At 42.4% G+C, this 14,986-nt stretch overlaps 2 protein-coding genes and 1 pseudogene across 2 annotated transcripts; 1 reads left to right on the forward strand and 2 right to left on the reverse strand.

The window, feature by feature from the left end:
* Positions 1 to 328: 328 nt before the first annotated feature.
* On the reverse strand, positions 329 to 4,128 carry LOC129770460 (uncharacterized protein K02A2.6-like). Its single transcript, XM_055773302.1, has one exon. The coding sequence runs from the start codon at positions 4,058 to 4,060 to the stop codon at positions 470 to 472; it is 3,591 nt and encodes a 1,196-aa protein (XP_055629277.1). The 5' UTR covers positions 4,061 to 4,128; the 3' UTR covers positions 329 to 469.
* A 2,777-nt stretch (positions 4,129 to 6,905) lies between these two features.
* LOC129766255 (uncharacterized) lies at positions 6,906 to 7,704 on the forward strand. Its single transcript, XM_055766772.1, has 2 exons — positions 6,906 to 7,242; positions 7,298 to 7,704. Exons 1-2 carry the CDS (start codon positions 7,119 to 7,121, stop codon positions 7,702 to 7,704), a joined length of 531 nt encoding a protein of 176 aa, XP_055622747.1. The 5' UTR covers positions 6,906 to 7,118.
* Positions 7,705 to 7,846: 142 nt separating this feature from the next.
* On the reverse strand, positions 7,847 to 9,629 carry LOC129770462 (putative nuclease HARBI1; annotated as a pseudogene).
* Positions 9,630 to 14,986: the final 5,357 nt, after the last annotated feature.

A 14,986-nucleotide genomic window follows, 5' to 3' on the forward strand; every position in this document is an offset into this window, starting at 1 on the left:
TAGTGGAGGAACATCTTCTCCAGTAGTTGCGACTGGAGTATCATCTGCGCTCATAGCTTCGTCCTCATCGATTCTACGACTCAGCCTGACCTTGCGATAGATGCAAGATGCGTGCACATCGGGCTCATCCAGTGAGAATCCAGACTTTTGTACCGCGGGACCCTGGACTTGCACTGGGACAATATCACGACAGGGTTAATGAAACGCGCACGGTACAATAAATAAAAACAAACTTTATTCACGACATGACTAAACGATACATTTCACTATGGACGATAAACAATGACTCTCCACAACAATAACAATGTAAACAACAAGTGACAACCACATTAAAAACACATATATGCGCATCTCCAGCATCGCTCAGTGACAGTCATGCTGTCGCACGCGAGCCCTGCGGTCTGAGCTGCGTCGGATGAATAACGTATCCGAGCGCGGCAAAATAGGGTTGTCCACAACATCTCCCCTCTTAATAGAGGTGGTACGGATCAAACCTTACTGGCGGTCTTCGTAGTCGTGAAGAGCGCCTAGGGATGTCTACAGCTAGTTCTACTTCGACAGCGGACTCGAACTCTGTCGATGTTGGCGTTGTTGTTGTTGATGATGACGATGCTGATGACGGGACGAACGCCGAGACCTCATGACGTGGCGTAGACGTTGCAAGAGTCGGCCCGGAATCTACCATGGTTCTCTCAGCACTGGAGACAGGCTCTGGTGAAGATGGACCTGGTGATTGGCTTGGGAGATCCCAGGCATCCAGCAAAATGTCCAGCGGCAGCGAATGTTGGTTTAAGGTGGCATGTACAGTGGGTTGCTTCGGTATCGCGCCAGCAGCAAGGCGACTCCGAAGTTGGTTGATATGCGAGCGTAGCATTCGGCGATCTTCGACCCATACGTTGTACATAACGTCTCCGATCTTCTCGACGACGACACCAGGAGCCCACTTCCAACCGGTACGACCATATAGTTTGGCGTACACGGTCTCGTTTCGGTTGAAGGACCTCGGTTGCTTGCGGTCATCGTCGGTTGGTACTGGGACACGTACCGGTGGTGGACGCAGAAGCTCGAGACACGTTCGGATTTTGCGACCAAACATGATCTCAGATGGCGACTTCTGATCCGGCAGAGCACGACTGGGCGTGCTTCGGTACGTCAGCAAGAAGACATCCAGTGCTTCTTCAATGGATCCTCTCCCCTCTCGAATTTTCTTGACGGCTCGCTTGAAGGTATCCACAAATCGTTCCGCCTGGCCATTTGATTGTGGATGAAACGGTGCTGTCGTAAGGTGCTCGATGCCATTGGAAGCGCAGAAATCGGCGAATTCGGCGCTGGTAAACTGGGTACCGTTGTCACTGACCAAGGTTACGGGCATACCCAGCCGCGCGAACAACCCACGCAAGATGCTGATGGTCGCAGCAGAGGTGATGCGGGTCGTTCGGATGATCTCGGGCCACTTAGAGAACGAATCGATAGCGAGCAGGTAGTAGTCGCCTTCGATTGGACCGGCGAAGTCGACGTGGACGCGTTGCCACGGAGCGGTCGATTTGGGCCACGGCACCGGTGGAGAGTGAGGAGGTGATCGAGCTACAGACGCACACTGCTGGCATGCCTTGACGAAGCTGACGATGTCGGCATCCAACGTAGGCCAGTACACGTAGCTCCTAGCGATGGCTTTCATTCGCTGCATGCCCGGATGGCCACGGTGCAGCTGTTCGAGGCACCGTTTCCGATGCAGCGACGGAATGACGAGTCGTTCGGCAAACAAAATACACCCATCCACCACAGAGAGCGATTCCTGCCTTGATTGGAACCGGCGAAGTTCTGACCCATCGAGTGTTGACTGGGGCCAGCCGTTCTGAACGTAGCGGTGGACTTGACGGAGCAGCGGATCTGCTTGGTTGCTTTGCGCAACGACTCTGAAATTGAGAGGCAACACTTTAACCGTATTGATTACTACTGACCTAATATCCTCTTCCAGATTGAGACTCGCGATGACGTAGTCCTCTTCAGGCTTGATGTGCTGGTCGATCAACCGGGAGAGCAGGTCTGCGTTGCCGAACTTCTCAGTGGACACGTACTCGATCTCAAAGTCGTAGAGCAGCAAGTTGAGGGCGAAGCGTTGCAGGCGGTTCGCAGTGTACACTGGAATTCCCTTCTTAGAGCCGAAGATACGAAGCAGCGGGCGATGATCGGTTTGCAAACGGAAGTGCCGTCCGAAGAGCATTTTGTGGAACTTCGTGACGGCGAAGATGATGGCCAGACCTTCGCGATCGGGCTGACTGTAGCCCTGTTCTGCCTTCGTGAGCGCCCTGGATGCATGTTGGACCACCTTGATGGTTCCATCTGGGAACCTATGGCTAATGGTAGCCCCAAGTCCAACGGATGAAGCGTCAGCAGAAACGATGATCTCCCGCTTCGGATCGTAGTGTGTGAGGAGAAGATCCGACGAGAGAATCTGCTTGAACCGGTCGAACGCTTTCTGGCACTCCGGACTCCAGCTGAACTTCGTCTCCACCTTGAGGAGATTGTCGAGCGGGTAGCGTAGCATGCGCATGTTGGGGACGAACTTGCCGTAGTAGTTGATGGCTCCCAAAAACGATCGCACACCGGATACATCGGCTGGAGGCGGCAGCTTGGTGATCGCCTCGATTTTCGCCGGATCTGGTCGCAACCCGCGACTGTCGACGATGTGCCCCAAGTATCGGATTTGCTGCTTGCGAAACGAACACTTGTCAACACGAATCGTGAATCCGAAATCTTGGATTCGCTTCAGGACACCCCGTAGATTGAGGTCGTGCTCCTCTTCAGTTTCTCCGCCGACGATGACGTCATCGAGGTAGCCAGAAGTGCCCTTCAGTCCGGCTAACATTGTGTCGATGAGCTGCTGAAATGCGCCAGGCGCGATCTTCAAACCCGGCGGCAGGCGGTTGTAGAGGTAGAGACCACGATACGTATTGATCGTCAGCAAACTACGGTACTGCTCGTCAACTTCCACCTGTAAGAAGGCGTCGGACAAATCTATCTGGCTGAAGATTTTACACTTAGCCAGCTTGGCGAAGATGTCATCCGGAAGTGGAAGTGGATACTGCTGTGATTGGAGAGCTGCATTCAGACCCGTTGAGTAGTCTCCGCAAATCCTGATGGAGCCATTGGACTTGCGGACTACGACGATCGGAGCGGCCCACTCCGAATAATCGACCGGGGTGATGATGTTCAATTTCTCTAGCCGGTCGAGCTCGCGATCAACGGTATCATACATAGCGTAAGCTACCGGACGCTTCGGACAGAAGACGGGTCGAACGTTTTCTTTCAACTCCAACTTCACTTTTGTTCTGGTGCACAAGCCGAGCTTCTCGCTGAAGACCTCTGGAAAAGACGACTTGAGTGCACCTGTCGACACTGGCGTTCCAGACACGTGGCAACAGAAGGTGTCCATAGGGACGGCCCAAAGGTTGAAACTGTCGACCAAATCGGATCCGAGTAACTGCAGCTGCTTCTCGGTTACACGGATGAGCTCACGTCGTGTACTGCTTCCGATGGTGACGTCGCACTCGAACTCCCCATCGAGCGATAGTATGCTGCCAGATGCCGTCTTCGCCTTCACCGTTGCTGACGATAACGCAGGACTGCCAATGCTCCGCCAAATCTCCCTGCTAATGACGGTGATGTCTGAGGCGGTGTCGAGTTGCAGGCGAATTTTTGTTCCGGAAAAGCCCACGGAGACATATCTGCGTCGTTGCTGCACACTGCACACATCGACGACCACCACCTTGGCGGACACTGGTTGCTTCCTGCGCCTCCTTCCAGTTTTTCGGGGTTTGGCACTGGCACAGTACCCCTCACGATGCCCGAACTGGCCACATTCGGAACACTTGTGGCTCTTGTATCTACAGTCCCGAACGTAGTGGAATCCACCGCAAAACCAACATGGCGAATTTGGTTTCCTGTCGGTGTCACTGGAAGGATGTTTCGGTGACTCACGGTCACGCTTTTCGTACCGCTTCCCACCAAATTTTCTTATCGCTTGTACTTGGTCATACGTGGACGGAGATTCGATCATGGCGCTGTCGTGCTTCAGGTTGTACAGTCGCTGACACTCCTCCGAAAGCTGCTCCAACGTCACGTCATTTCTCTCTTCTACTTTCGTGAGGAGGCGGGTGCGAATCTCGACGTCGTTCTCCGATTTTAAACCACACACGTAGACCAAGCACTTGAATTGCTCCTCCGAGAGCTTACCCAGCTCAAACTCCACGCAAGCCTTGTTTACGCGGCAAGCGAATGCCACATGGTCCTCTGCAGGATTTTTCGCTATCTGCAGGCATCGGTAGCGACGGCTGATCACCGATTCTTTTGCTCCGAACAGGCTCTTGAGCTTGGCCACTGTTTCCAGGAAGCTAAAATTTTTCGGAAGTTTAGGCAGAATGTAACTCACATACCGTTCGTGCTCCGATGCACCCAGCTTTCGCAAAAGAAGACGAACTTTTGCTTCACCGTCCAATCTAGCAGCATCCTTCTCGAAGAGATCGTCGTATCTCGAGTACCAAACCGCAAACGTCACGTTGGAGTCGGCCTCGAACCGGAATTCCTTGATGTTGCCAGCCAAAGAGTCAAGAATTTGTTCCGGATTCGGTGGTACCTGCACATTGATTGACGATGCGATCGTACGGAGAAAGCGTTCATGCTTCTCATCACTTTGCTGCTGCTGTTGAATCAGCTGGGTCATCATCTCTCGGTGCTGCTGCTGCATCATTTGCAAAATTTGCACGAACACATCGCTACCGACCTGTGCTTGCGGTTGGTGGGGCGGGAAGGGCGCGTACTGCTGTTGCTGGGCGGCAGAGACGGGAATAAACTGCTGCTGATAGTGGACCGCCGGCACGGGGATAATCGGCTGGTTTTGTTGCCGTTGATTGTTTATCACACCCGTGGGGTCAACACTATTCTGTCCGTCGTCGTTGCTCGCCATCGCACTTTCACTCCACTTTCTTTTCTTACGCGCGGGGGGCGAAATGTTCAGTGTGTTTTTCCGACGGTGAAAAACAACACACACTCGCGATTACTCGTCGCCACTTTTGTACCGCGGGACCCTGGACTTGCACTGGGACAATATCACGACAGGGTTAATGAAACGCGCACGGTACAATAAATAAAAACAAACTTTATTCACGACATGACTAAACGATACATTTCACTATGGACGATAAACAATGACTCTCCACAACAATAACAATGTAAACAACAAGTGACAACCACATTAAAAACACATATATGCGCATCTCCAGCATCGCTCAGTGACAGTCATGCTGTCGCACGCGAGCCCTGCGGTCTGAGCTGCGTCGGATGAATAACGTATCCGAGCGCGGCAAAATAGGGTTGTCCACAACACAGACGATAACAGCGCAGTTTCGGACAGTAGAATTACAAGACAGCTCTATCATTTCTGTCGGCTCATTGTCTATGGATAAAATTTAGCTTTTAAATTTAATTTAATTGCAATAATAAATATATCTTACCTTGAAGGCTTTTATGTGAGGCGACTATAAAATTAATGTTCACTGCAATGTTATAAAGAATAGTCAACCTTCCACCAAACTTTTAGCGTAATTATAACGGAATTAGCACCGGACACTAAGTCAAAACACGAATGCGGAATCAAAACACGGATACGAATTCAAAACAATTGAAATAATATACACTAATATTAATGCAAAGGGACTATGAAAAAACAGAAATTATATCATATTTTTTTGACTTCTTATCCCAGTGATGTTATTTTTCATCAATTCTAATAAGAGGAAAACACTTATTAAGATGAACGAAATTATTTCCTGTACATATTTGTAACAAGGAATGACATTTTTAAAATCAAAAAAATATATATTCATAAAACACATTGAATGCATAGAGCCTTTGCAAAAAATACAAGATTTGACATATACTTCAATGAACACTGCACCATTTGTCATTCAGTGGGTATTTCACTCCAAAATGAACCTCTCACGTCAGGGCAATCGCCTTCGGCGATACGGTGACTTGGGTCATATGACTTTGAGGAGTTCATCGCTGTCACATTCCATTCGCCCAGGAGAATCAGGCCCACTAAAAATGTCGAAGTGCACTTTTGCAGCCGTGTGGACAGATACAACAACTGCCCTAAATAGTTTAGGACCGCCAATCAGAAATACATCAGAGTGGCAAAAGGTATGAGAATAAAGTACTTCGAAAATTAATAAGTGTACAGTGGAACCCCGATTATCCGCGATCGGATTAACCGCGGTGCGGATTATGCGCGACAGCGAGTTGCATAGTAAATCCATAGGCCTTCCCGGAATTTGCCAGTGAGTGATAGGCTTATGCACTTTTGTTTTGATTATTGGCTTTCACATTATCTGACTACTGGCGTATACGACCTTCTAGATGGATAGTTTAATGATTTGTGTATTGATAAAACATGGTTTTCATGACGAACTATCTTTTTTTTCGTGTTTGGAACTCATTTTCAGTCCTTTATTGCGTTATCCGCGATTTTCGTCATTCACGATGAGCTAGCCAGACTATTCCGCGGATAATCTTCCACTGTAGTTTTATACAGACGTTTATTAATTCCAAACTTGTAAGATCATTCGCGAAATAAATTCCAAAGTTCACATCTCAAATAGAACGCAACTGTTCAAATATCGAATCTATCGTTAACCAAATCAGTATAGTTGACGTACAATATAAACGTTTTAGGTATTTCATTTCTTTTTGTTGATTCTAAATTACAATACAAGTCGCAATTATTCATTAGGATAATTTTTGCCATTCGTCATCCACCGTTGAACATGCTACTGGTTTACTTTACCAATTTATGTTCGCTGTTTTCCTTTTGACTTTTTTCATTCTTTGAAAACCGCAACAAGAATCTCAATTTCTTATGCTGTTTGTAGCCACGAAAAGGTCAATGGAATTCCTTCAGTGAACTCTGAATCGATTGCAAAAAAAATCGTTCAATTGCTTCTGCGTTTAAGTTCTCCTTTTCACTGAACGTGTTTGATATTACCAGGGTATAAAGTTTTTTTTCTTTTTATTCATTCACACAGGTTTGGACTGATCTAAAACTAAAAACTAAAAAGAAGATGACAAATAACAAAAACGAATCCAAAGCTACAGGGGGAGGACCAAATAAAATGCATGCCTTTTCGCCATGCGAGGAAGCTGTGGTTAATTTGCTTTGCCTGGATAAAGCAATCAATCACAATGGTAACATACAAAAACACTTTTCGAAATATAATTAAACATTTTGATCCGCCCACAGGAACAGCTTTTGGTCTCCCGATGACATCGTCTCCGCAGCATACTCCAGATATCATGGAAATTGAAATCGACAATGTTGAGAACACACCACAGCCTGGCACAAGCAAACAATGTAGCACACCTAGGAGTATTCCCAAGAAAAGGAAGGTAATCGATACATCGGAGTTGCTATCTCAACAAACGGAATATCTTAAACAGTTGACTGCCAACTCTGAGCAATGTGTGAAATATGCGAGGAGGCAGTACTATTTGAAGGAAGAGAAATTTCGTTTAAAAAAAGAATACCTCCTTCGGGAAGAGAAGAGGAAGGAGCGGGAATTGGAATACCGGCTCGCTACTCTCGAATACAAAAAAAGAAAGCTAGATTTGTTGAAGGCGTCTAATAAAAAAGAATATGACTCGGAATAAACAATAAAGAAAATTATAATATAATATTTACGATTTTTTCTTATTATACAATTGATAACATAATTTCTTCTCTTATTCTATTAACATCAGTATTATCGTCTACGTTAAAAAAATGTGATTCTTCATTTTCGTAATCCTCTATATTATAAATTTCTTCCATATCATAAACAACTTTGTATTTTATACGTAAATTGTGCAGAGCACAACACACATTGATAGTTTTTGTAGCTTTGTCTGATGTATAGTGCAATTGTCTTGCACCTGATATGCTACGGAAAACACACTCCTATCGACCTTTCTACGGTAATTCTGGTCTTTGCTAATAACTCGTTGAATTTTGTCTTATTTGGGGACGTAGAATTGGAGGTAGTCCGGAACGGAGTGATCAAATATGGCTTCAAAGGATAGCCGGCATCACCTGTGATATTAAAAATAGAAATATTATTGAAATTCAAGAATGCTTGGAACAAAATATCGTACCTAGAAGCCAAGTATTTTTTCCCCGTGTTGATAATTCGTTAAAAGGTGATTGTCCAATGCACTTGCATTCCATATGAAACTATCGTGGCTAGATCCTGGATAGTTTGCATCAACGTACCTTATTATTAGTTGATGGTCGCAAACCTGAAAAATAGAAATATTTATTTTTGCTGTTTTGCTTATAATTACTATACTTACTATCAAAACATTAAGGCTGTGATATCCCTTTCTATTATAATATAGGTGCTGAATATTAGAATTTGGAGGAAAAATTCTAATATGCGTTCCATCCACGCAACCTATGACACCTGGAAAACCGGACTTCTGAAAAAATCCTAATTTTATCGCGTTTTTCTCTGGTTCGTTTGCAGGAAACCTAATTGCCATCGGACACACATGATTCAGGAGAATATCAATCACTTGAGTTAAGGCCTTCGACATGGTGGATTGTGCAATGCCAACGAATAGATCGTTTCCAGCACCTTTCTGATAACTTCCTTCAGCCAGGAATCTAATTGTCGCAGCAAGCTTAATGACCGGAAGAACAGATGTTGATCTTATAGTCGACTTATGATTACCTTCAACAACGTTCAGAAGGTGACGAAACAGATCCTTCGATACTCGGAAATATTTAACAAATCTGCAATGGAAATATTTCGTATTATAAACTTGATCTATATAAATAAAAAATGTAAGGCAAAATCTGTTGGTAAGCGGAAAACCCGAGGAAGGAATGGTTCAATTTGAGTCATCTATATTTCGTTGTATTCGTCTCTTCCCGTAGATCAATATAGCGGAGAGAAAAACCGGAAAATTCGGAAAATTGGATTCCCATGTTCTACAATTATCTAAGCGTTGTTAGTCCATTTGATGTTGGTGCTAACGAAATTGATTTTTGTTCGAAAGGCCAAATGTGCTGGTGTGCCCTAAACCCGAGGAAGGAATGGTCCGATTTGAGCTGTCTTTATTTTGTAATATTCTCAGTATCAAACATGTATTCCATGCAACGGAGAAACATGTTATTTTCAAATGCTTGAAGAATCTTGAACGAGAATTGTGTCTGAAAATAATTTTATATCAAAGGACGAATTTTTGTAGAAGTACTAGACAATTCATAGTAAAAGGAAATTTATGAAGGGTCAAAGGGTAATCAATCAATGAAGAGTTCAGTGATTGGCCTCACTAACATTCACTTAGTAAGAAAACGTGAATGTTTGAAAGTATTCAAATCAAAAAATCTATTTTGGGCGGGACGAAGTTCGTCGGGTCAGCTAGTTAGTAATAATAATAACTTGACAATTTTTGATAGTAGCATTTAACTTACATAGGATTAGGCATTTCCAAAGGATTCGAACGATCTCTAATCATTCGCCGTTCCAAACGGGCAATTGCTACTCCAGCTTCAAAGATGTAGTCATCATCTATCCAGAAGGCGAAACTGCTCATTGTCTATGGATAAAATTTAGCTTTTTAAAATTGTTTAAATTCGATAATAAATATATCCTACCTACCTTACTTGGCTTTTATGTGAGAAGACTACAAAATTATTGTTCACTGCACTTCTAGCGTAATTATCACGGAATCAGCACCGGGCGCTAAGTCAAAACACGAATGCGGAATCAAAACACGGATACAAAATCAAAACAATTGAAATAACATACAATCATTTTAATGCAAAGGGACTATGCAAAAACAGATTTGCAAATATATTTTGTTTATCTTCTTATCCCAGTGATATTATTTTTCATCAATTATAATAAGAGGAAAAAAATTATAAAGATAAACGAAATTATTCCCTGTAAATATTTGTAACAAGGAATGCAAATTTTTAAAATCAAAAAAAAAAGAAAGTGGGTTATATCTATGGTATAACCGCAATGGTGACGTAGGACTATCGTTGATTCAGTGATCCTTTGTTTGAAGTTGAATCTGAATCCATGCTGAATGAATGAATAAATGAATATTTGGGGGACTTCGAAAACGAGAGCGTTACGTTGGAGGTACAAGGTTTTATGCATCCAATATTGGATACGAAAATATCCTACTGATGGGGAAGAATAATCTTCAGAAGCTATCCTGCTAATTGCGATTGATTGAAAAATCACAAAACCTAATGTATTTGGTCACAGTGTTACATGGATAGAAAACATTCAAATAAACTCTTTCACATGAATGTATTTTTAAATTACCAGAGGAACTGGCAGATTATTTTCAGTAACGATTAGAAATTCCACATTTTCCTCGATACTGGAAGCCCACCAGTGGTTAATGCTAACTCGATAACCATCTGTTAATAGCACTTGATTGAAACATATTTGATCACAGTGTTACATGGATAGAAAACATTCAAATAAACTCATTCACACGAATGTATTTTTAAACTCCCAGAGGAACTGGCAGATTATTTTCCGGATCTTTCTCGATGCCGAATGGCATCCAAACGGAAAGAATTCCGCGTGTGTATGTGTGTGTGTGTGTGTAGCGGCTGCTTCGAGATCTTCCCGGGGAACCGTTTGTGGCATCACTATCCTCCTGATGGATTCATGTCTGGCCTAAGGTGCACAAACAGGCTCTTGGTGACACCATTCATCCGCGCTTTCATGATAAACGAAGAGCTTCACCACAACAGCGACAACATGCTCCAATCGCTGTTCAATTAGAACTGAGTGGATTTCCGAGCGGCGCTCGCTTATATACCGATTGGTGATTTCAATAGCCTGTTTTGAAAGCAATTTTAATACTATTGAAACAAGTTTTTGGATCAAAAAGTAACAAGTATAGAACGCGTAGACATTTTATCGTTCTAATGAACTGTTTATCATTCCATTTCGTTCAGTTGTTTAGGAGCTATTAACGCTCAAAATCTCGGTCTCCGGCGTAACGCTTTCGTTTTCGAAACTTTGATTTTACACCCCAGTATAGAAATGAAAGACGTAGTCCTACGTCAAAAATATATATTCATAAAACACATTGAATGCATAGAGCTTTTGCAAAAACACAAGCTTTGGCATATATTTCAATGAACACTGCACCATTTGTCATTCATTTGGTATCTCACTCCGAAATGAACCTCTCACGTAAGGGCAATCGCCTTCGGCGATACGGTGACCTAAGTCATGTGACTTTGAGGAGTTCATTGCTGTCACATTCCATTCGCGCAGGAGAATCAGCCCCGATGACTACATCTTTGAATCTGGAGTAGCGATTGCCCGTTTGGAACGGCGAATGATTAGAAATCGTTCAAATCCTTTGGAAATGCCTAATTCTATTTTTGGCTACCATTGCTGGTACTAGTCGATAACAAATGAGGATACGACTTCGAAAGTCACGAAATGACATGTTTTTCCACTGCAATCGCCCACGAGAATTGAGTGAGTATTCATGAGAGTTCATTCAGGGTAAAAATCTCACCACCGTCGCCTTCGGGAATTGAGTGAGGCAATTTTTCCGAGCTGTCACTTCTCATTCGCGCATCAGAATCAGCCCCATAGTATTGTGATCTTGTAGCATACTAGTTAACCCCAATTCCTATATAACACAAAACAGCCTGACCCTCATTCTTTCCTCATCCTCAATTCCGCATTCTTACTTATTTCCCATAACCACTTTCCGCATACCATATCTAACAACATATACATAATCTCCACCTAACACTTTTCCGCTTTGTTAGTCAGCAACTCTTGGGATTTCCTTACGGAAATCCTCCAAACTGACTAATTACGTAACCCCGACTGAACGCTAATTATGATGCGCCAGCCGTTCCAAACTTCCCTGTATACGACCTCGAACAACTAACAACAATAACATACCGCCCCGCTTGACGCTTGTTCTAAAGCCATAAGGGGCTGTCCACATACCACGTGGACAACTTTAGGGGGGGTAGGGGACTGAAAATGTCCACGCTTGTCCACGGTGAGGGAGGTGGGGGTACAGATAATGTCCATGTGGACACGTTAAACAGATGTTTTTTTTAAATACATTCAGATCTGTTCAAATAAATGAAATCTTTTCTGCATTTTCCGCCCATTTTGAGTATTCCATATTTATGGTTATATATGGTTACATCGAATATTTTTCCATATCATCGAATTTCTTCACTGAAATATGTATTCTGCATGAGAACTACATAAACATTGAGCGATCAAGCTTCCATTGGTAGTGGAGGATCTTTGTTTACAACTTCTTAGCTACGTCATATTTGAGCATAAACTGAACTCTGTGTTCTAAATCCAGGTCTACGTGAGAGTAAATTTGACATAGCGAACTGCTGATACATTTGTATCTGCAGAGTATATGTGGGATGTTGATAATATGATGAAATGACCGGAATATTATTAGGATTTTCCAAATAATTTGAGAAGGACTTAGCGAAACGAGTGCTATCCAAATTTAATAATACCAGCTCAATAACAGAGTTCATGTGCAGAACTCTGTACTGAAAGAAGCAGATTGAGTCCACCTTTTCTTTTTTTTTCATTTTGTCCTACCGATTGAATGATTGTGATGTTACATATGAAATTTCCATTAATAAGCACATGTTATTACGACATTCGTGTTTTTTCCAGAAGGGCTTTGAATACGGGATTAGATCACATATGGGGCTGTCCACATACCACGTGGATAACTTTAGGGGGGGGTAGGGGTTACGAAGATGTCCACGTTTGTTCACGGTGAGGGGGGAGGGGGTATATATTACATCCATGTGGACACTAATAAATATTTTGAAAAACAAAAAAAATATATGTGTTTAACAATATATGAAAAAATATTCTGCATTGCAAAAAAAATCTATACGTATTTCTGCTGTCTGATAGCACTGCGCGGTGGAAATTCTATATTTATTCATATCGTTGAAATTCTTTGCTGAAATTTGTATTCAGAGAGTATCGCACATGAGCTATCGATTTATTTTCATTAATTTTAAAGAATCTTATGTTATCATCATCGATCAGAATTGGGACGCTATTATCGGCAGGATTCAAATACCACTAAAGCATGTTGGAATGTTGTAATATTAAAAATACACGACATTGTTTTCGATGTTTCGATTCAGTTTCCGCTCTCAATGTAAAAACCGCTTCGTTTATGTTATTCAAGAACTCGAACAACAAATTCATTCACGGGGACCTATCTTTAGAGAAGCAGGTTCAATTTATCAATTAGCAGGTTCCTTACAAGTATCTATGTTCATGAGCACCTGGTGAAACTAGACTACGAAACGCTACAATGTATGAGTTCTACACCTATTGACCGAAAACATGATACGATCCATATCTCCATCAACAACCCGCTTCCTAAATGCAATTAAAACTCGCAGTTTGAAGCAAATAGTGTCAGGCGAATAAAAATATTATCCTTTACAACAATGTTGAGTGAAAAAAAATCTTTGAGGTGAGCTAAATGGACCATCATTAGATATCTCCAAAACCGATCTTTACCTGCAGAAAGTCATTCTTTGTGTCTAGTAAGAAAGGAGAAAAATTCTGCATTATAAGCTTCTACCAAACATCCAATCGATAAATTTCGACAGGCACTATTCGTAACTAAACGAAGCAAAATCGTCAATCTAGAAAAACGATCAGAATTGACCAAGGCGTCCTCTTCCAGAATAATGCCAAACCTCATGTTTCTTTAGAAGCCCCTCCATAAATTTTTAGAGTTTGACTAGGATGTGATAGTCTACCCGCTATCATCAGATATTGCAATTTTTGTTCATCACTTGTTTAGACCCTCAATAAAAAATATTGAAGGTCAAAAATTTTGGTTGTGCGTTCGCTCAGTAAGCGATCGATCGTGAGTTTAAAACTCAGGGTCCTCAATTGACCATCTTTGTGTTGTAACAGAATAACTACGTCCACGCAACAATTGTCAGCGATGGAGATCGATCCACGGCCGAAATAAGATCGATCCACGGTCGAAATAAGATCGATTCATCCTTACAACTGCACTGCTCTGCAAGAAACATCGGGCTGTTGTTCTATTAATAACACAACAATGGTTATATCAACTGTGTCCGCTGTCCGGTGGTCTAGCTGGACAATGGAAGAACAGATAGAGTACTCTTGCGCCTTAATGGCTATTGTGTAATGTACCATATGCAATGGTATAAAAGGAATACTCTTACACCTAATATGGCAACTGTGTTATGCGCTATTTATAGATTCGACAAAAAATGTGACATGTACACGATAAAACGCTAATGAGCCTAAATAAACAAACAAATGGGATAAAAAAAGAATTTCGACTCATTGGACACAGTTTTTTAACGAGAAAACAAAGAAGTTCTGCGATGATGAATTCTGCAAGTTGCATGAAGAATGACGAAAGATTGTGAAACAAAAATTAGTGGGTTATATCTATGATATAACCGCAAGGTTCACGTGGAACTACCTTAGCTGAGCAATCATTCGTTTGTATTGATTAAATTCTTGATTGAATGAAACAGTTTCCAAATTCAATTGAGTTCAATATATTTGCTCTGTGAGTGAAAAAAATGAACAAATGCCGTGTAAAGTCAATTCATTTATTGTGATTGATTGTTCTTCGTTACAAGTAAATTTAATGACGGACCTTTTACGTTTGGTATGATGACTAGAACAAAATATATGTACGGAAGAATTATCAAACGTTTGATGAACCAGCCTAAGGCTGAAAATCTTTCCAATAAAGACAAAAAAAAATTATCAAACGATTATTTTATTTTACATTTCCCTCTGAAGTTTACATCCCAAAAGTGTACATACTTCTCGAATCTCGAATTTGCTTGAAACTGGGAAGTTCATTCGCTTCTAGTGGCTGCACG

This window comes from Toxorhynchites rutilus, chromosome 2, assembly GCF_029784135.1.
Source record: "Toxorhynchites rutilus septentrionalis strain SRP chromosome 2, ASM2978413v1, whole genome shotgun sequence".
NCBI lineage: Eukaryota > Metazoa > Arthropoda > Insecta > Diptera > Culicidae > Toxorhynchites > Toxorhynchites rutilus.